Raw genomic sequence first — 22,454 nt, 5'->3', positions numbered from 1 at the left:
ACAGGTCATCATAAATAATTGACCGCCATCGGTAACACGATGTATTCATTTTTTACATATTATGGCAATTTTTTATAGTTTGCTTAAGAAGGCCTGATAAAATGAAATGATGATTACATGATAATTATATCTCAAACCCATCACTTACGCTTTTTGCAGAATTGATTATTTCTCATAGGAAAATGTCATAATGATATTGAAAAAAATATTTTTAATCAGTAAGTTTTTATACCATTCATCATACAATTAGCCGAAGAGATCTTTTAGACTGTCTTGTACAATGGCCAGTGATAAAGGCCAAGAACAGCAATCTTTCAAAGAAAAAAGTCGTTAGAATAATCAATGGCTGGCTTGCACCCCAAAGTTGAAAAACAGTTCGCTGACCTTTTTGAGAAGAACATTCACTGAATTTATTCAATAGTTAAAAATGGATAATTACTCACTTGGGTGGCAGTGTTTTAATTCATACTAATTAAAGGCACACTATAACATGTACTAGACGTCTTGGAAATCTCTATCAGTGGAATTAATGATTACAGCTAATATATTCCATTTGAAATTGAACGCATGTATACATGTACTTACCGGGAAGATAAAGCTTACGGATTACCATAAGTACCTGTATAACATTCACACTAACAAAGATCAAAAATCTTACTAGGAAAGATAATTTTGATTAAGTTACTCACATTTCTAACTGGTCATGGCCATACAAAAAATTATGTGCGTTTCGCAGAAACAAATTTTTTTCATGGCATTGTATTTTACCCGCTGTCAAAATTTTGTCTTTTGCTTTTTCGACCTTAATGCCGAAAGTTGTTAAATTACCAATTTTGCCTTTAAGTTTCCGATAAACATGTCAAAAATGACTTTCTCTCATGATATCTTTTTTATTTCGGTGTATATCATAACTATTCCACCTTAAACATATTAAGTTGTTTAAAGAATTAGCATAACTCGTGCATTTTAAGTATTCCGAGGTTCCGAAGTCCTCGTCGTAGAATTAGCCTCTCGATGAATTGTTACTTACAAGAGATGAACAAGTAGGGCAAATCACTGACGTAACGTCAAATTAGTGGGGCATTGGTATTGTGCCTAATTAAATATCATCACCTCAAAGTGCTTGGCGCTCAGGGTATCAAACGTGTAGTCCTTCTGATTTAATATGGATTTCTTGCTGTAAAACCCAATCTTCTGTCACAGCAACCAATATCGTCCGAGGTTTTAAATTTCCGATTCCGTCATCGGGCAAACTCGATTTCCAGTTCGACTCTGAAAGAAACAGCAACAAATGTGCAGATTGACAAGTGTTCATTTGCATATCATTAGGAGACAGAAAGGATGTAGTCAAGCATGACGGATCGCTTGGAATTGCATTTTCAAGGTTGCATTACGAAATTAAAAAAAACTACTAGTAATTTCTGCCTTTAAGTAAAGTCAATTACAAAATGTCTTTCGTATATTATTGCTGTTTTACTCACGATTTCAAACAGCCTAATTATGGCCTTCGACCGGTTCCTCTTCATCATTATTTCATGGTGAAGATCCTGCTTTCTCCTCTTTGCGATATCATTGGCACGAATTAAGGCTTGGCGTTGGGCAGTCAATCTGACATTTTCCGTTTCCTGGTATTCGTTGAGGGCGTCCTTGTAATCGGCATCACCAAACAGTCGGATCTGTATGGCCGTAAGAACCTGTGGTACATAGGAATACGTGTACTGCTTATTACAATTTATTGGGCAATATTGGATATTATTTGACAATGACATCACTTAACATTAATCACCAGTAACTTCAGGAGTCTTAGTGTCCTGATTTGAGAAAGGGTAAATTGCTAAGGACCCCAAGAGAACCTCCTTAGTTTGTATCCAGTGATTTGTGCCCACTTTTATGGTTCACTCTTCTCGTTGATTGTTACTGAATTTAAAGCACAGATTACAATTGATTGTTTATTAATTCTGACAAGCGAGAACTAAATGAAAGAAGCACGACAATACATATTTATCTCATGTAATGCTGACTTTAGCCTGACAACTTGTGAGAAACTAAGTTTCCGATTAAGGCTCAGACAAACATCCTTGTCCTTGGATTTTTTGCCACTGCAATGATTTAAGCGGTAAATTTATTTTACAAATGACGTAATATATATCAAAGACAGGAAAAAAAACTAAAAATAAGTTTCCTCGAATTGATTCACTTTGTAAAGAAAGAGGAACATTGTTACTGATGGGATATGGTATTCAAAGGGATAAGTGCTACTTGTTTTGGATATGCTGCGACTTTATATTGCAACCACCAAAGACATTGGCCTGAATTCTCAAATGGAAATAGCATGCTTCCAATGAGAGTTAAACTTTATTACATTCTCTGCATTAAGGTTGTCTCCATCTGGATAATGCAAGTCACAGGTTATCATACAACATACCCCTATCGAATGTTTGGATGCTTGAAAAGTGGCTGCAAACAAAGATGGTTGTTATCCTCCTGAATAACACTGCTATTTACAATTGAAAAAAATCCAACATTTGGATGATCATAGGAATAGCAACAAATACACATTTCAAGTTGCACAGATAAAACAATTGTAAAAATTAAATTTGTCCCTGTGATAAAACATTTCCTTGTTTTTGTACGTTTTTCTTAAAGGTCTATAGATTTTCAACTGTAGTCGCGTACTAGACCCGAGACCTGTGTTTACGCTTGATGTGTGCGGCACACAATTGCGCCATGAGCGGCGACGCCGCGACCTGCGACGCACCAGTAACCTATGATGCAGCTTTGTCGCCAATGGCGCACTTCGTGCACAGAGCACAGGCGCACTTTGGCAAGCCTGGCAAGCGAGACTTTTTAAGTGGAACACCTTTTATGTTATCATTTTTTGCTGGTGCATGGAATCACATATTTGTCTTTGTAACACGAACTACGTCAGAAATCAGTCTAAATTTGCACGAATTATACTGCAGAAGGTTTCAGGTTTATTTGTCAACTGTTGAAGCAAATGTTGTAATCATCATAGCTTAATTCATTTTCCATAAAGATTGCGAACGAGCTTTTCGCGAGACGCAACTGTGAAGAGTGTATATTTCATCACAATACATTATGCGGCTACTCTCTGAAATTGACACGTAATAATAACATCCAAATTGGTCACGCAAAAGTAGCAATTCAAATTATGAGAAATTATTTTTTGTGTAGCTAAATAGTTAAAAGCAAATTGACCTAATAATCAACCAACCATAAAGCCAATTAGCATGACAAACACCGAGCTCGCTAGCTAGTTGTCTCTCTAGTTGACCGACTTGGTGACTGCTTGACTCAATGACTAACAAGTTGAGTAAAATATAAATAGCATACAGATTGATTGAAATGACAACAAACTAGTCACTAATAGATCAATTATCTGACGTACTAAATAATTAACTAAGCAGTCAACTTGCTGGATAATTGTATTTTTAGCTGACCGACATACTAATCATCTAGCGTAGCGAACAAATGACTAACACAATGTTGTTTTGGAAACAAACATTCGAAGTGTGCAGGTCTATACTGAAAACTTCGTCTTGAACGTCGGCCCGATCAAAGTATAAGGTAAAATAAACTTGTAAACAGATGGGGTTCAGTGGTATGTGGAAAGACGAAAATTTGCTACCCACCTCAATATTTATTGCAAAACAGCGCATAAATACCGTTGATCCCTGTTGGTGTTAAGCATACAGATCAAAAAGTTGAGATACACGACTCCTCTTCATGTGCGTAACTACACATCCCCACACACGCACACATACATACATACATACATACATACATACATACATACATACATACATACACACATACACACATACATACATACATACATACATACATACATACATACATACATACATACATACATACATACATACATACATACATACATACATACATACATACATACATACATACATACAGGAAAAGATAATTGAAAGAAGTGAAAAGTAGAACAACAAAATATTACTGTAATTTGTCGTTTCTCATATAGTTATTTGTACGTACTTCCAGAGTTATGACACAGAATAATGTGCCACTATGGGGTATAACAGTTTCAACATTATACCAACCTCGAAGAATATGAGGAATGCAAACAGATATCCAAGCAGCAAGTTGTCAGTTCTCGCTGCACAGTAACCAACTAGACGAGTGACAACAAACACGCTGAGCAATAGCCTCGTCGACACAATATTTTCCCTACAATTTAAGTTGAGAAAATACAGCTGCATTTAATATCTCTACACTTTCACTTTACTTTATTTAATTTGATTTCATTAATAATGACTTCCACAGCCGTTGCAATGTATGGAAGACTAACAGTGTTAGAAAGAAATGTGGCCAAGGTAAAAAACAGAAATAAAACACTGAGACGAAGTTTAACAATTACTCGGAATAATTAGAGTCTTAAAATATTTTAAAAACCACTTACAGGCAAACCGACTCAACGTTACTGTTGTCATTCCTAAGTTAATTAAAATTAATATTCTTCTCGAAAGGCCGCCAAAACATAATCGATTCTACTAAACGGAATATGAAAATAGCTCTTGAAGGAAATAAATATACGCTTGAAGAAAATTAATTTGTGAAGTCATTGTATGTCCATTGTATATTTAGTTGATGTATAGGTATAGGCTTTTAATTCGCAGCTAATAGGAAAAAGACAATGTATTTCATTTCATGCAACAATGCGTTAGAACTGAATCTCGAGGAATGAAAAAGTACACTCTCAATGAACCATATGAAAGGATATAATATGATTCTTTCAGAACTAAGACATTATTCTGACGACGCAATGTAGTTTAGTTATTTTAACTCACCAAAGTCTCCTCCCCTCTTCCATTTCGCATTTGTTCAAATACGTACTGATAATTTGCCTCGCATAACACATAATTACGGCGCTTCCCTGTTGTTATAATTAACAGCAAATCGTAAAAGGCATCAACGTTCACGGAGACAACACCAGTTAAAATGATTTTGTTGTACATTGAAATTCTGTTGAGTTAGTCAAACTGTTTAATGAAACCAAATCACCTCAAAAGTAAATGTCGACAGGTATATACAATTAAGTTCACTGCAGACCCGTCAGTGCAACAGTATTTGTCATAATTTAAAGAAATGTTGAAAAGCAGGGTGTGTTGAGTTAGTAAGTCACACAGAAGTCGTACAAAAGTCTTACAAACAAGTTGTTTAAATTATAATACGCAAAACGCCGACTTGAAGGACGTTAAGTATGCTAACGTTGAGGTCTAGCAAGTGCATAAATTGAATATACTAGATAAGATAAAAACCTTGCTGATATGATCTAATGTGAATCGTCTAAAAACCGACGATCTAGACGATCCAATATATCTTACTCATAGCAGCTGTTGAAAACTAGAAAATTCCTGTCAAAAATATTTGTGGTAAAACGCACTCTCAACCCTGCTTTGTGAGAATGACTAATGTGAGAAGCGGTGATAGGCGAGCATTTACCGTGATTACAAGTACCGTTGCGTAAGCCGGAATTGCTGATGTTTTGGTCGATGTAATTAACCGGCAACTGGACAGAAAAGGTAAGAAAGGTCACATATCAGCAAACATAGATTTAACAGAGACGTATTCAAAGAACCTAATAAATTTTATGAAGTATTTTGTATGCATTTGAATAACTTTGTAGGAGGTAATTTGACTAAAAAGTTAGTTCGGCCAGAAAAACTCACGATTACTGTTTTGCAGCCACCCTAACTTACCTTGCCATATCTTCCTTGCTAGGGAGCCCATCCAAATAACTGAAAGCTACGACGACGGCCGGCAGTAACCACCCCACCACAAAGTAAACAGTCCTACAAAACGATATTAATTGTTAGTAAAAAAAGTTAGAATACGGACCATGTAGCGAACAGATCCTTGTAAGTATATTTCTATTTGTTTTCATAGAAATACCGTGTAGATGCGTGTCGCCGAATCCATTGCAGCACTCTCCACAAAGGTACTTCGTTTACGTTGACAGAAAATTCACCCTAAGCATGAGTATATGTTATCAATCTTAAAAAAATATCGAAGTTAGGAAATAACGCAGTGATATGTAGCCGTAAAAAGAAGAAGAGATGTAAGGACTTTCGAAGAGAATGAACACAATCTTGCGAAGATATTTTATCCTGGTACGTTATCCTGTTGATCATAGTTGGCAGCAGCATAATAAAATCATGAAAAATGGATGGAAAGCAAAGCCTTTGTTGATATTTATTCTGATGCCATGTCTGTCGATAAACTGTACGATGCACGTTCTAATATATAAAATTGGAGCATAATAATAATTAGCAAAGAGTAATAATTTTACTATTTATTGTTTATATATTCTGTGAAGTACATAAATGCTGTTACGTTTAGGGCAATGTTTGTTGGCTACCACTTGCCTTGCGACCATTCGTCTGTCGACGTACATCAACCGCAGTACCTGTTGAATACACATATTCAACATCCAGACAGAGTTGCATAGAAGCAAATAATCCATGAAGATAGCAACATTCCAGCACTTTTCCTGTTGATGGAAAAAACGGAGATAAGATGCATGCTCCATAATTTTAACGGCTGTTATTATACCCTGAATTATTCATCATGATCTCTAAAATCATCATTGATATCTCGGGTTATCATATCATTCATATGGAAAGGGAAATGTCAAACACTGTGAAATATCTCCTTTTCTCCCGCAACCCTAATTCCATTTTAGTGAATCTTCTTTGCTATAATAAAGCTTGAGTGCGACGTATGATAACTACGTTCTCCTTTTATTCCTATATCCATTTTTTAAATTTTAAACATTTTATTCCTTCGCTGTACATATTTCAAACGATAATTTGCATTCTTCAGCATGCTGAAGCACAAAGTTAGGTATCTTTTTCGTCTCTTATATATCATATGTACAGGACGTCTGCTCTTGGCTTTGGCGTACTTGTTCCAGTTCGTATGTTTGTATAAGCAATTCAATGCATTTTGCATCATCGTGCATATTTGATGAAGTTTTTCAAATTCACAATATATACTGTAGATTCTTGATTGCATTCTAACTCTCAACATACAGTACCAGGTCACCTGGCGAAGACACCACAGTCAAAATCGCTCGGCTACAAAGAATGGTTCAATAACAGAGCAAACTGTTAAGTTATTACATACAATTTTTCTGACTTCGACCCATCCCCGCTCTGTGGAATTCATGAAAGTTCAGTTGCAGACACATCAGAAAAATATTTACTTCGTAAATTAACAAATTTACCTTTTCGGATGTCTGACCATCATCCTTGTCGAAGTAAGTAGATATGCAGGTGCATGTTGAAAACATAGCAAGGGAGAGTATCGATTGGCTTAAAACTACATACCGATCAGATGTCATTCTGGAACGAAAGACTGTGTATGTCACTTGTATTGCAAATATGACACAAACATAAAATGTATGGCGAAGGTACAATTTTTTAAAATGCACGAAAATGCATACATAGTACATACGTACTTATACATACATACATACATACATACATACATACATACATACATACATACATACATACATACATACATACATACATACATACATACATACATACATACATACATACATACATACATACATACATACATACGTACGTACGTACGTGCTAGCATGCGTGCGTACGTGCGTGCCTACGTATGTACGTACGTAAGTACGTATATACACACTTGCTTGACATTTGCGAATTAGTAGAAAAATTGTACAAACCTCGCAATACACAGCATAATGAAGGAGTAACCAATTAGAATTGCCGATAGTCCACTGGTAATTCCCAACAAAATTTTGCGAGCAGAGTGTAGGAAGGGCTGTATTTATATGAAAAACGAAACATGCCGTTTGTTTACAAGTTTAAGGCGCAGACTGAAACCCAATAATTACATCACATTTTGCCTTTTTGGTTAAACATGTTAAACAATGCCATCGATTGTTCTTTAAGATTCAATGTATTTCTCGAAGTTACGACTATTTAGGTTGATTGTTTTCCTAACCTTGCAAAATATACGTTGTATTAAAGACAAAAGTAAAAGGGTCAAAGGGTATCAAGATATGTAGTTTTATCAATTCAAAGTTATAGCCATTTAAAGGGAGGCGGCCATCGGAACTGCGCGTGTGCGACTTGCTTGTTTACTGACAATGTATTTCATGCATGATATTTAGATGCATCACTTCAACATAGCTGCAACATTTAAATTTTACGATATTCATTGATAACAAGCATGTTTCAACTTTCGTCAGTACCTAGATACAGTATTTACATCGGTCGTAGCGGTCCCTGACGACCTTTGAGCAGAGTTCCGACGACCGCCTCCCTTTAAAGAATACATGAACCGGATGATGAATGTCTTAATAATTCAAATTTAAGCCCTGGAAATATCTATATCCTCTGAAAACCAGCGAGCATGACGAATTTCTTGTTGCATGTGATATCGGTGTATTAAGTATGCCTACGACTGGTTCTTCGCCCATGGTCATAATCACACCCACTGGTCCGAGACGGTCGCATCCACATTCTACATATCTACCGCTGTCGTCAACACTACGCAGAAGGAATCTACATTCAGATGCATCCCAAATCCTGCAATCAACGCAGACTATCTATGAGCGTATGTCTGCTCACATCGACAGTATGTATGTGCATGCATGCATGAATGCAGCACTGTATGTATGTATGTATCTATGTATGTATGTATCTATGTATGTATGTATGTATGTATGTATGTAGGTAGGTAGGTAGGTAGGTAGGTAGGTAGGTAGGTATTTATCACATTAAAGTGTTCAGATGTCGGTTAATTTGTTCTTATATTGATATCGCCATGAATAATTCTGAAAAAAAAATAGATTTAAATTCAGCTCCGTTTTGTTTTGATACTATTTACATAAGAAAGATTGTACTTGGCGATTATGAGAGACAAAAGGAGGCACCGTGGACCAGTGGTTAGGGCGACGAACTCACTATCAGAGGATGGTGGGTTCGAGACCCGGTTCAAGACCCAGTCGGTCCAGAGTAATGGACTCACTGTCGGAGGACGGTGAGTTCACAACTCTAGCACGGTGTTGTGCCCTTGAGCGAGGCACTTTACTCCTCAGTGCTCCATTGGGGGGATTTGGGTTATGCGTACCTCATCCTGTAATTGGGCTAACGCCCGTGGGATGATGGACTGATAATAAAAAAAAAATCACGGTGACTTTTTAAAATTAGAAGTCATAGAATACGTTTATTTTATTGTGAATTATGTTCAATTGTAGTACTCGAGGCTTTTGCATAACGAAATTACCATCACCGGGAAAACAGGTGCCTCTAGATGAGCCTGAAAATGTTGTATTTGGAATTGTAATTAAAGGCCTGGTGCTCTTACCCATTTTTGGCAGAACTGTCAAGAAGTGAACACTGCGGCGAATGACCTTCCTGTGAACAAAACAACACAATTTTACTAGGGCAAGTATTAGGCTTAAATATGCCACAGATTTATACCTGTTAACTTTGTGAGCATCTCTGATTGAAAACGCTGTAACTTATTTTCAGTAGATTTACTGGTATTGCATCGGAGTCATTTGGATTTGGAAAAGAACAACAAATATTGAGCACATTTTTTAAGCTGGAACTTGCCTTCTTCTCATACAATCGTACAATTACAGGCTCCTCGAAGATATGGGATGTATAATTGTCTCTCTGCGAATGAAGTGTCGCCGAAAACAAGACCGTATTAAGGCTGTATACTTTTTTGATTGCAGTGGTACTGTCGACCCAAGTTCGCTTTGTTGACCTAGCAAAACATAAAAAAGTTACATAACGGGAACTGACTTTACATTCCTTGAAATGTCTTAAAAACGGTCATATTTTGGAGACTCTTGACATACATGTAACTTTTTTATAGAACAACGCCGATGTGATCAATATCTGTAGTCATTTTAACTGCAGCATGGTGACCAACGATAACGTGAGATTGACAGGCTTTTATTGTGGTGTCGCCAGCAGATTTTCTAATTTTGCTCAAAATTGGGCTTAGTCGACAAGATTGCCGTGCAAACTGATAAATTCAAGCAACGCTTTAACATAAAGAGTCAGCCTTACCGCTGGATGAGAAAAGTTACAAGACATCGCAAATTATGATAAATTGTTGTTAATCTTACGTTTTCTGCTTGAAATGTGGTGGTAAAACATCCTCAAGCTCCCTTATAATAAAAATGACGACTGCTAGAGAGTTTTCTGAAAGGCGAAGATAATGAACCGTGTAATAAAGATTAAAGAAGGTTAAATAGGTGTTGCACAGTACCACGGCATGTCAGAGAAATCTAAAAGAACTAAAGAAACCTCCATTCCTTTGTCTTTGGACAACCAGCTTCCTTTTATTTTGACATTAAGCTATAAAGAGACAGTTCTCAAATGTTTTTCCACAAAATGTTTTTCTGAAAACATTTTTCCAAAATGTTTTCAGAGCAAGTATAATCGTACGTCTCTATCAAATATTTGAACCAATTCAATATCATGCTTTTTTTTCTTAATGTCGTAGAAAACAGATATGTAAAATGATAAATTGTAAAATGTTATAACCTGGAGCTGTCGAGTTCACCGACTGTAAGAATGACTCAGGAAGCGTCAAATAATCAGCTGTAATGTCTATGTTATTGCCCTGTAGAATCTCTACAGATCTTGGTTTTCTATTGTTCTTACGTTGAGCATCTGCGTGGTCGTCAATAAAATAGCCTTGAACATCTAGGGAAGACACAAACAGAAATAGAAACAAATGATGTGAGAATTTTAAAAAATCTCCCTGAGATCTTACTCTCGTGACAACATACTAGTAAATACTCGTCGAACCACATTCAAGTTTAATTCAATCATTCATAATAATCCATGCAAAATATGTACTCAACGAACGTGTACGTTTGTTACTAGTGGAACTAAGTGAAACTTCACACTCTTGCTACAAAGAACTTTCACCTTCGAACGGATTTGCCCACTCCTTCTGGGGCTTGGTGGTGTTACCTATAAGTAACTTAACCTACAACTTCAGTAAATCGATTCTATCGTCTTGATGTTTTGCATATATTTGGTAAGCATCTGTAAATAAACAAGACTAAAATGGAAGTTTTGAAAATTATTCGTAGTTGTTGTTGTTTTAATGTAGAGGTATTTTTTGTTCGAAGTTCAACGAACATACGAGGTAAACTTTCGCTAGATCAATACGGAATTTTTAAAACGACTATAATCCTGATCCATGCCCGAGGACACATAAAGGCATACTATGTCCAGATACTCTAAATTTAATCTCTGGCGATATTTGTAATACCAGGAACACTTTTTTAACAATCTGCCTAACTCATTAAAATGTCCAGCGCACCCGGTCAGCAAAGATGTACACGTACATACCGATAACTAACTGAAATTTGAAAGTCAGAGGTCAGACGTTGGGTATTTTTTCAGGGCAAACTTATTTAAACCCCGAACTTCAGTTGATGTAGATGAGGAAATGTTGTCACCCAAAATTGAATAAAATCTTCAACAATGTAGAACACAGCTACTGCTGCATGCTGAACTGGTGAATGAAACGTTAGTCGACATCCCAGATAACTCACCTATTTTATTACTTTTAAGATAAACGTTTCTCTCAGTCCTTATCATGTATTGGTAGAGTGTTTCACTGAACGATTCGATGGGTTTGATCACTGTTGCTGCGCTTTTTCCGGGTCCGTAAGTCTATACATATTGCAATTGGAAGGACAACAATATATTGAACACTATAGCTGAACAATTTGTTGTTATGATCATCAGACGCTCAAGAAAGATATTGAGGTCAGCATTCAAACTCATTAAAAAATTTAATAAGTTAATAGCTTGTCAGAAATTTAAATGACACGCCACTCTATGCTATATTTGGTCTCTCCATGCAGAACACTGCGACCATTTAAATGAACAGTTTCATTGACTTTCGCTTGTTACTAACGAGATACTACATGTGTTAAAGTAACTGATTATCGTCTAACCAACAATTTCTTGCGCTGGGATTCGAATAGAATACTTATAAAAGTCAAAAAAGTATCCAATTCCAAGTGTATATGCAATTTATGACCGTTTTAGTCAAGTATAAGCGATTTGCCAACGAGCACATTTATCCAAGTAGTCCTGCCTTATGTTGGCACCTCTGAATAGTTACTTACTTTGTAGAGTGCTCGCCATTGCTTCTCAAATTTGTTACTCAAGAGCATACCACTTACTTCCAAGAAAGGCTGGATATAAATCAATTGAAAGAGGTGTTTGCTGTTATTCATCAAAATGAGTGTACCCCAAACTGCACCGAGAACCTGAACGATATCAAGACTTTATGCCAATGTCTCGCGGTTACTAAAGTAAATCTTAAATAATGACAGAAATATCATATATTTTATCAACAATGTTCATAATTCGTGTTCATGATTATAAATTCATTTATCACATGAATGATATTTACGTATTTTTTATAAGTAATGACGCCTTCTGGCCCTGTGAAATCAGAGACACGTAATGGTATACACGACTCAGGACACAGAAAGATTATGACTCACCTTGATAATCGCTAAAACTTCATCTTCGTTCGTACTATTTGATATTTCTGTAGTGGCCAAGGTTGAAAGTACACCCCGTGTTACAAGCATATCACCTCCAAGCAGCTTATCACCGCCAGCCATTTTATGTTTCAGTAACTGTAAAAGCATTGCTCCGTCGGTAATGTTATTGACAGTGGTCGCCTGAAGTCAAAAAGATTGGGAGGGAAATCCATTCAAAAACATGCAACATGTTAATGTCTCTTACAAGACAAAAAGATCATATATTTCAATATGACAACATTGCATAAATTATCAGAAAAAATCAACCAGACCTGATTTCTATTTTACACTCCACAAATAATCGAGAAACACATGAAACTGTATATACGTTTAGGGCATGATTACCGACAAAAGAGAAAAATAATTAATAATCAAAGATGAATGCCAAATTTCATTTGAGTTCGCGCAAAAGATATCATGGTCATGTTTTTGACCCGGAAACGGCTATCGCCAAGTGCAAGTATCATGCTGTGATAACTACTATAAATTTGCAATGCATGATTATAATTTTGTCTGTGCTTTCTTAAAAATGTAATAGTATTTGTTCACTGATCGATGACTGTTTCATTTATTAATTGATTGATTGATTTATTCTGATATATTAACAGACTAAAGCAAGCTAAAAAGAGTAACAGTCATGATCTTACGGCTTTTGATATATTAGCCAGATGGGTGCTCTTGCAATCTGCTGTATCAGGAATGTCCCATTTGCCAAACTTGTCACAAAATCTAACCATCAAGCCTAAAATACATATAAAATCATAGTTAGAATTTTTTGTCAGTTTTGCTGAAGCTCGTGAGACGTTTAAATAATGAATTAATGAATAAATGAATGAATGAATGAATGAATGAATGAATGAATGAACATCATACTATGATTCTTCTCTCTCTCCCCCTCTCTCTCTCTCTCTCTCTCTCTCTCTCTCTCTCTCTCTCTCTCTCTCTCTCTCTCTCTCTCTCTCTCTCTCTCTCATATTGCAACAGAGATATGAAGAAAGGTGTCAGACTCTCTCCTCTCTCTCTTTTTCTCTCTCATTGTAAAAGAGATACAAAGAAAGCTGTCATAATTAAGGACTGTCTACTTTGTGGCATCGGCAGCTCAATAACATCATATCATGTTTGTTGTTTTACACTAGCAATTACCTTCAAATTTAGAGGGACACGGCATCCATTTTGTAAAACCATTCGACATGGTTTCCGGCCATAGAACATTGAAGGTAGTATCGAATTGTTCATCACATACGACATCTGCAAGAATGATCGTTTACAGCTGGCTGAAAGCAATATTTCCGCATAATGCCATCTTCACTGGCATAAAATATATTTTTACATCATTTTCATGTGTTCTCCATCCGTTTGTTAAATATTTGTGTGTTACTTAGAAATATCATGGTTAAATGTCTGTCACATATCTATTCATCAAAGGGTATACACGTGAAGGCCTGTATGTTGTCGACAGGTGACTTGAAGTCTGGGTTGGGGCTCATTTGTCAAATGTAAGAACATCATTGACACTATACAATGCTTTTTTTATATGCTTTTTTTTTTATACATGTATACCATTATAAATACTTTAGGGTAAGAAGAGGAACATTAAATTGCATCATGGAACACGAATAATGAAAATACAATTTAAAGCTGTTCTCCTCAAATGAAGAAAGGTCTATTGTTCTCAGCTTTGAAGTTGACTGACCCACAGAATATGAATTCAATTCCTAATATGAAGATTGTGGGCATACCTGGTGAGCTTTGCCCATCGATGATTTGTTGTCCAGCCATTTGCAAGGGAATGCAGATTCCTTGATCAGAAGAATAACCTTCTTGGCATACACACTGATAGCTCCCCACTGTATTGATGCATGTCTGAAGGCGTCCACACTGTTCTGTACCATCGTCGCACTCGTCTATATCTTCAAAGACATTATGAGAATATCTCTCGAATAACATGGGAACTTAAGATTAGCGGCATGCTAAAATACTAGCTTGCATATTACACACGGTAGTCAGTGTTATCGATCGAGGTTCAAGTACGGTCACGTTGAAAATGTAAAGCATAACATGCCCTATTTAACATTATTTATTGAACAGATCCTAAAAACAGGCCCCGAAACATACATATTAAACGTGCTTTCCACTGACTCGTCTCTCTAGGACATGTAAAGAATGTAATTTTACGGACTTGAAAAGACAGTTTGTGTCGGCGATTTCTGGTGCTATTACCTAAGCAAGTCGGCAACGGAGGAAACCAACGTCCGCCCAGGCACCTTGAGTACTCATTGGTGAGTGAAGTAAATCCAGTGTGACAATCGACGGCAACTTCTCCGCCGTCGAAAATTTCAATAACTATTGGCGCCCTTTGATGTTTCACGTTACGGAGAGCACTATAACTATGGGCACCGTACAGAACACACTTGGTGCCCCCTGTTTGAGCGGGAAAAGCCATATCGGTTGACTTGTTGGTTGTTGCTAAGGTGTTGTATAATCCGACCGAAGTCACTGGTGGTGACATCGCTGTTGATGTGGTTAGTTCCCCCTCTGGAAGATTATAGAGTGAAGAACTGACGCAACGAAAAATCATACAAATATGATTGATTGAATTGGAGTGTGAGAAAGTCATAACAATAATATAAGCAATGTTCTTTTGAGAAAGACAAGTTATATATCGACTGATTTATGATATCTACTGGACAAAGATTACTACATACTAGAGTATTTAATCGTATTCAAAAACAAATTTATGTGCACATGAACGGTTTAGTACATAATTCCATGTAGACATGTCTCTATAATGGCTCAAGATATTAATGAGAATTATCACGATTAAAACTGATTAGTAATCTTAGTAAACTTCACTGTATATGAGAGACGCATTGTGTTTTCAATTTTATCGTATTAGTATATTAATGTCGCAAATACAGCGATCTTATTGGTCGAGACGTGAAAATGACTGTGGTACATTCGCGATATAGAACGGCGCTGACACACGCGGCAACAACAAAAATCCTTTGTTTTTTCCATGCCATAATTTCAACATGCTGTTGTGATATAATAGAAATAAACCACACCGTGCGACGGTATACCACTCGTTTTTGACTAATTCACTTCATAGAACTGGTCAAAAAGTTCGTGCTATACCATCCCTGGGTGTGGTTCATTGGTTAACTAAACTCCGAATGTACTTACTGGAACGCGTGACCGACAGCCAATGGGCAGAACCCTATTCATTTGCCTCCGGGGCTCGTTTCGAAGGGACTATACTGGGATGACGTCACGATAGATAATTTACGAACTGGACGATATACTTACTTTCGTTATATGTAAAAATGTAATTACCGATTTCCTTCTCGCAAACAGAAGATAACGGAGCGCCACAAGAAATGTCGTGCCACCGAAACGACCATCTTGATATTGCAACGCATTCTTCTTCGATTGGAGTATGTTCATTATTAGGCTGATTAAAATCCCAGTTAAAAAACTCTGGGTTTTCAGATGACGGGGTAGACTCCAGTGGACCATTTGAACCTCCATTTTCTAGCCATTTCCAACCATCGGGCTCCTATTTATAAAGTAGAATTTGACTTCAGTGAGATACGTTGTCACTGTGTAAAAGGAAAAGATCACATGGTTGACGTGAAGAGTAAAATGAAGTATCATGTTTGTTTGTGCAGTGGAGCTTTCTGGAAAATGCGATCATGTATGACCAGTACGCGACTTAGGTAAGCAAATGCGCAAACCAGGTAGGCAAGATCCATAAATGGCAATGTTTTGTACCATTGTTGTACATTTTTTCTCTAAAATAGGAAATACTGAGAGACTTTTGTTAGGAATCAACATTTTCAACAAAGACTATGGCCTCGCCTTGTCACGCAGCTTTAAGCTTTAAAGACACGGTCCAACGTCACATCTTGAATCTGCTTAAAAACTGTGCACACAATTGAGGAGGGATACAGCAGTCTGTGGAACGGCTATAATGCACGGTGAAAAACGATTGCTTGCAATGATTGCTTGAAATGTATGTATGTATGTATGTATGTATGTATGTATGTATGTATGTATGTATGTATGTATGTATGTATGTATGTATGTATGTATGTATGTATGTGTATGTATGTATGTTTATGTGTGTGAATACATAATTTTGTGCATAATTCCTTTTCATTGGTCAATTATGGCTCTCAGGTAGTTTGGGCTGACATACTTTTGCAAACAGCAACATCACTCTCTGGGTAGGTTGCATCCTTGTATCATACCATAGAAAGTAGAGGGGGAAGACCCCCTGTTCTGTCTATGATAATACGTACGTTTCGAACCAAGCCAATATACCAAAACCAATGCACAGCTAACATGGAGTTAATGACAGCTTGTTTCTCTTCGTTTCTTATTATTACCAAATGGGCATCATTTTCTTTACAGTACTCTTGAGCATCGCTCCATACGAGTAGCTCCAAGTTGAAGAGATAGCAAGTCCGTGTGCCAGGTAGGATTACCCAACCCGGGAGACAATCTGCAATCACAATACAAGTAATATATGTACAAAAGATCGATATGTCAGCAAATTTCCCAGTTGTTGTATTTATTGCATATAATTACCATAATAAACATTCTTCGGAAAAATGTCCTAATAGTCGAACCTTTACGGTGTAATGCCTTGGAAACATTTCAGAACGTGTCTCAAGAAATGCTAATTGATAACTTTGCTATTTCAAGAAAAATTACAATGTAGAAATATATTCTGCAATACCTCATCGTGTAGTCCACAGCATTATAGCGATTCAGTTGGCAACGGTAAAGTGAAATGTCTTGCTGAATATTAAATGACTGATTTGTAGTTCAATTATCACGCTTCAACGATATCAGAAAATTAATTCAATTTTATTGTACTCCTTACCTAGATCTTTGTCCGTCTGAAAGCACTGTATTGCTTAAGAAGTACAAAAAATAGCGGTACTACTAGGGCAATACTCATGGTGAGGTGAGAATCGATAATTGTTAGGAAAATCACCTGTCATTATAGTGTAAACTTCACTGGCTCCAGGTCCACCCCGACCATTAGGATCACAGTTGGTCGAGGCACCATACTTATCGTATGTTCCCAAGGCCGTGGCACTTGAAGTACAGAAGCCGCCCGCTTGAATGGCAAAGATTGTAAAACCAAACGAGCGAGCAGCGTCTTTACATTTCTTGATGGGGTGTTGGCGGTGTGAATAGTCACCCGCCAGGATGTTACTCCTTCCTTCAAGACTTTCAATCGCCGGCTCAGTTATCGAGTCTGACCAACACCCGAGACTCTCGACCCTCGGACCTGAATAAAAATTACATTGTACAAAGGGCATTATATTTCTCTGCTTACCTATTATAAACGTATGCAATCTTTTACATCATATGCTCTTAAATCTCCAACAAATTAAATCTGAATTTGAAATTTCCTTGTTTGCTAAGAATGAATTCGAAATAACTATGAACAAAATTTAATAGAGACACATTGTTTTAAATTGATACAATACTACCAACAATTACTATTATTTTGAAGTGTACTTTTGCACATTGTTGACGAGCTAAACATTTAGTAATAACTGACAATGAAACTCTTAATCACAAGAAAATGCAAAAATGTAAAACAATGCACTCTGGTACTGTGGCAACGCTACTTTGGAGAAGAGCAAGCCAAATGCATTGATACAAAAGTCCTAAAAGCAACGTTCTGAATGTTGACATCACTATTGGATTTATCTCCATGTATTTAATCATGCGTCTCGTTTTGACGCTGATTTTACTTGCTATGTTTTTGAACGTTCTTTGTCTATAAGCTTCTATGCTAGTTGAGGGACCTGTGTTTTAGCACTTGTAGAAGTCACCAACTCTCGTCCATTCAAGCGGACGATTTGGCGTGACGGATACGCTGATATATGATTACACAATAAACCACACCCAGCGAGGATGAACCATGAAATTTTGACAAGTTCACCACATATATGCACGACAGTTAGCGAAAGCAAATGTCAAATGAATTGATCAAAACCGATTTGTATACCGTCGCTGGGTGTGGTTTATTACTATTATATCATAACAGTATATTGAAATAATGGCATGGAACGTATGTAACAGTTGCCGAGAACTTGCACATGTGCCAAGTGTGGTATATCGCGAATATACCTCGGTCATTTTCTTGTCTCGACCAATCAGATATCTGTATTTGCGCCATCAATATACTGGTATGATATCATAAGTGTTTGAGACTGTATATAGCTGTTGTACATGGTTCCTTTGCATTCATTAAACATAATGTATCAACTCCATTAAAAGCAAGGAGGACGAAAAATTTTAACATCTAGCATAAAAACCAACTCGGTATTGTACACGTTAGATGAAACCACCCCTTTTCACACAATTTTGTACAGCTGATCACATCATTCGTCTCAGGGGACGAAACCTTTCAACGGAAAAGTGAAAGGAAGAAACGAGCCAATGTTTCTATTAAAAATTCATCGCAGACAAAATGTTGATATAGAAACGTTGAATCAATGGCAATATATTCTGCAATATACTGCTTCATTAATCATGTAATTTTATAGAAAAGACGTCAAGCGTTAGTTTTCATTTTCTAATTTTCATGGGCAAAGAACAACACCATCCTTAATTATGTACAGTTGCCCTAGCAACATAGTTCCGTATGACAATAATACGATAATAACATTTTTCCGAAATGTAAATGGTTAAGATCACCTAAAGATAAAATATTCTCTAATATTCTAAATTCTAAATTGTATACGTCTGTCTTCTTTTAGCTACAACGCTGTTTCCGGGTTGCTGGAAGATATTAAGGGAACTCACAGCGTTACATAAGAGTTAGCCTGGTTAAATGAGGTAGACCTGGAATGTTTTAGGCAGGTACAGTTTAGGTTGCTGTCGACACAAATTACCAAAGCGACCCACACGACCCCATCTCATAACAGCTTAAGGGCAATGTTGAACCCCAAGTGATGTCGATAAGTGTCAACAATGTAATTGCGCGATGCGTTCCCAATTTAAGTTAAGTCGTGCAAAATGAGACGCTACGCCTCAAGAGTCTCGCTGTTAGGCATGGAAAGTGTCGAATGGACGATCGACAGTCAACGATGTTAAATGAAGGTGCCTCGGCAAATTACAAGGAATAAGCATCATATTGAAACCTTTTTGGAGGTAAGACGCTCATTTTCAACTTTCAAATCCCATCTTCGAAGAAAGTTTACGATAAATCCTCGATTGGAATAAATGACTGACTAAAACGCGCGGAAACAGGCGAGAATTTTGTGAATTTGTGATTAATCATTCCATATGTATAAGGTGTCCATCTTCCCAATTGTAACATAAAAATACGAAATTTTATGAAAGTCAGGTATCCTTTTATGTTAACCAAGAAGTAACATTTAACTGTAATGTACTGGATACCTGTAAAAATTAGTTTCCAATATTTGCATGCCAGTGTTTTGGGCCCGCCTCTGATGACGCAATGTCAATTCAATAGTTTGGACAGTGAATTTAAGCATCTTGTTAAGAGTTTGAAATATTGGATAACAGTCATTGACTTCTCTTCGCACAAGAATGTGACATTCGTTTACATACGATACGTTGTTATTACTTTACCTGTTGCAGCACAACTATGGAGTACCACGCAGAGACACAGGACAAACAAAACCATCTTTCACCGACGTACCTAACCGCACCGTTTATCCATTTCGATATTTTGCAACAGCACACAGTAGAACTAATTAGTATTTGGCCTCGGTGATTAATGACTTGAGCAAATTAAAATATAAAATGATGCTTTGTACTGATTGGTGAAAAGCATTTCTCGTGCTCATCGGGACTTCATGAGATCCTGTGCGGGTTTATATCTAGCCGTATCACCTATCGTATTGATGCACAAATAACAGCCATGTTTTTTTTCTTTTGACCGACGCTGTATGCAGAGAAAGAGGGGTGGATTTTAAATCAATGTGTGTACGTTAACAAAATTAATTAATAAAATGTACGATTACAGTATACACCTGGTATTCAAAAGTATACGTTACATACAGTCTCGTTTTGCATAGATATACGTTACTTATATCAACATATTGATGTGTTCCATATACAAAGATATACATTACGTGTATCACTAATGTTGCGTTCCATATGCATCCATAAACGGGAACACACTGAAAGTATATCAAACGTTTCGCCTAGTGTGAGGTGAACTGAAAGTTCTGTCAACACAATTCTGCGATTATCATTCACCGGTTCTCGCATTAATGGTTGTTACATTAACTATTTATTTGATTTTAGTCTTTTGATCTTCATTTAAATATGTGCCTAGGCAATCCATTTCTCCAAATTCGTTAGGAACAAAGCTGATAAAGAACCTGCCCTTTATCTTGTTTCTCAAAAAAATATGCAACCAAAAGTTCCATGACAGCACTAGATGCTATCAAAATAGCCAACGGAACAATGCTTTAGCAACTAATTGTTAACACTGATGAAAAGACTATTAAATGATTATTTTTTTTACTAGTTCACAAACCAGAAAGTCATTTTTGCTTACTTACGAGATTATACGTCATTGACAATTGGTTCTGTCTGTGGCGTCTTCGCTCGGTGACTGTGTGACTTCCGTTGTGAGTTAGAACCCGATTGAAAATGTATTGCATTTAATTAAGATTAGAATTCACTTGTCGTTTACCAAATGTACAGAATGAGTTTTGTTGCAATAGGTTATGTTCTGTACACGTATATTAGGGCGACGAGAAGAAATGGAAAAAAGAAAGAAAGAATATCTTTTCTTCGGGAGCTATATTGTCAAACAAAAATATGAAAGGTTAAAATAATTCACGAAGAATTAGTTATTTTACAAGCCTTTAAGCCGTCTTCAAATTTGTAAACAGATTGCAATGTCTGTATGTATGCATTTCCATTATAATCATTCCAAACCCTCGTCCTATTGACTGTTTTGAATGTGTCTGTCCGTTGCCAATGATTTGGGTCAATCATGAGCCCTGCTGCCCCTAGAGAATAGAGACACCCATACGTCACATCACTTTGAACTCTGAACATATACATCCCTTAGGAGTACGCCAAAAAATATTCAGTATCTCATTATCACAGTATAAAAGTTGATATTTTGCATAAGAAGGCTCTAACATACGCATTTACTTATTCCCATGTTAATAAAATTAATTAACTTGTAAATTTTATGCGCACAATTTTTATTCGCTTTTGTTGATTTAGTTTGTAAAGCAAAATTAACACCTGGGATGATTTAACCATAACCAGAACGATTGTCATCGTATAATAAATAAAATGTTAAATAAATAAAAAATACTAAACAAATACACGAAGAAGCAATGAAAGAGATATCTCTGAGTAATTTCCCCTACGACTTTCTTCGGCAACGAACGACCGCATGACGAAACAGCATTATTCTCCATCTCCATCCTGGCATTTACAATGTACATTTCCTCAGTCTAGCTTTCTAACAGCGTTGTGTCGAAGACTAGGGTAAGGTTCTAACTAGCATTACCATTGTAATTGTCCAGTTGTACATTTTCTATGAACGTAGGTCGTTGTGTGCGTAACCAGCCATGAATGCTAAAAATATAGTTATCCTTAATTCGCACGTTTCTCACTGAGTTCAGTTTTCTGGAATTTTTTCCAATACTTTAGGGTAATGTAGTTGGCGTTGATGTAATTACCTCAATCACACCGTCAATGTATCTCCTTATTGCAAATGATCCCCCAAATCGCGGCCATCTTTGCATCACCAGACTGTGGCTCTTTTATTCAAACAGTGTCACGT

General features: G+C 36.7%; 1 protein-coding gene across 1 annotated transcript; it reads right to left on the bottom strand.

Annotated features, from left to right (window-relative positions):
• Positions 1-390: 390 nt before the first annotated feature.
• LOC139143889 (adhesion G protein-coupled receptor E1-like) lies at positions 391-20,401 on the bottom strand. Its single transcript, XM_070714480.1, has 26 exons — positions 20,267-20,401; positions 17,646-17,945; positions 16,945-17,147; positions 15,977-16,199; positions 14,864-15,178; positions 14,383-14,553; positions 13,787-13,891; positions 13,291-13,385; positions 12,602-12,784; positions 12,218-12,286; positions 11,636-11,756; positions 10,611-10,772; positions 10,190-10,265; positions 9,666-9,822; positions 9,415-9,464; positions 8,507-8,633; positions 7,766-7,863; positions 7,286-7,403; positions 6,426-6,550; positions 5,760-5,852; positions 5,503-5,569; positions 4,848-4,933; positions 4,101-4,227; positions 3,654-3,695; positions 1,482-1,694; positions 391-1,272 (listed from the first exon to the last, which is right to left on the bottom strand). Exons 1-26 carry the CDS (start codon positions 20,319-20,321, stop codon positions 1,225-1,227), a joined length of 3,429 nt encoding a protein of 1,142 aa, XP_070570581.1. The 5' UTR covers positions 20,322-20,401; the 3' UTR covers positions 391-1,224.
• Positions 20,402-22,454: the final 2,053 nt, after the last annotated feature.

The sequence above is a fragment of the Ptychodera flava genome, chromosome 11, assembly GCF_041260155.1.
Source record: "Ptychodera flava strain L36383 chromosome 11, AS_Pfla_20210202, whole genome shotgun sequence".
Taxonomy (NCBI): Eukaryota; Metazoa; Hemichordata; class Enteropneusta; family Ptychoderidae; genus Ptychodera; species Ptychodera flava.
The sequence above is the reverse complement of the archived record's forward strand: the minus strand, read 5'-3'. Positions and strand labels throughout refer to the sequence as shown.

Coding starts and splice junctions, on each gene's coding strand:
- LOC139143889 (XM_070714480.1), bottom strand. CDS start 20,321: ATGGTTTTGTTTGTCCTGTGTCTCTGCGTGGTACTCCATAGTTGTGCT. Junction 12,785..13,290: donor TGGCTAATATATCAAAAGCC/GTAAGATCATGA, acceptor TTTTGACTTCAG/GCGACCACTGTCAATAACAT. Junction 5,853..6,425: donor GACAGACGAATGGTCGCAAG/GCAAGTGGTAGC, acceptor ATCGTTTTGTAG/GACTGTTTACTTTGTGGTGG.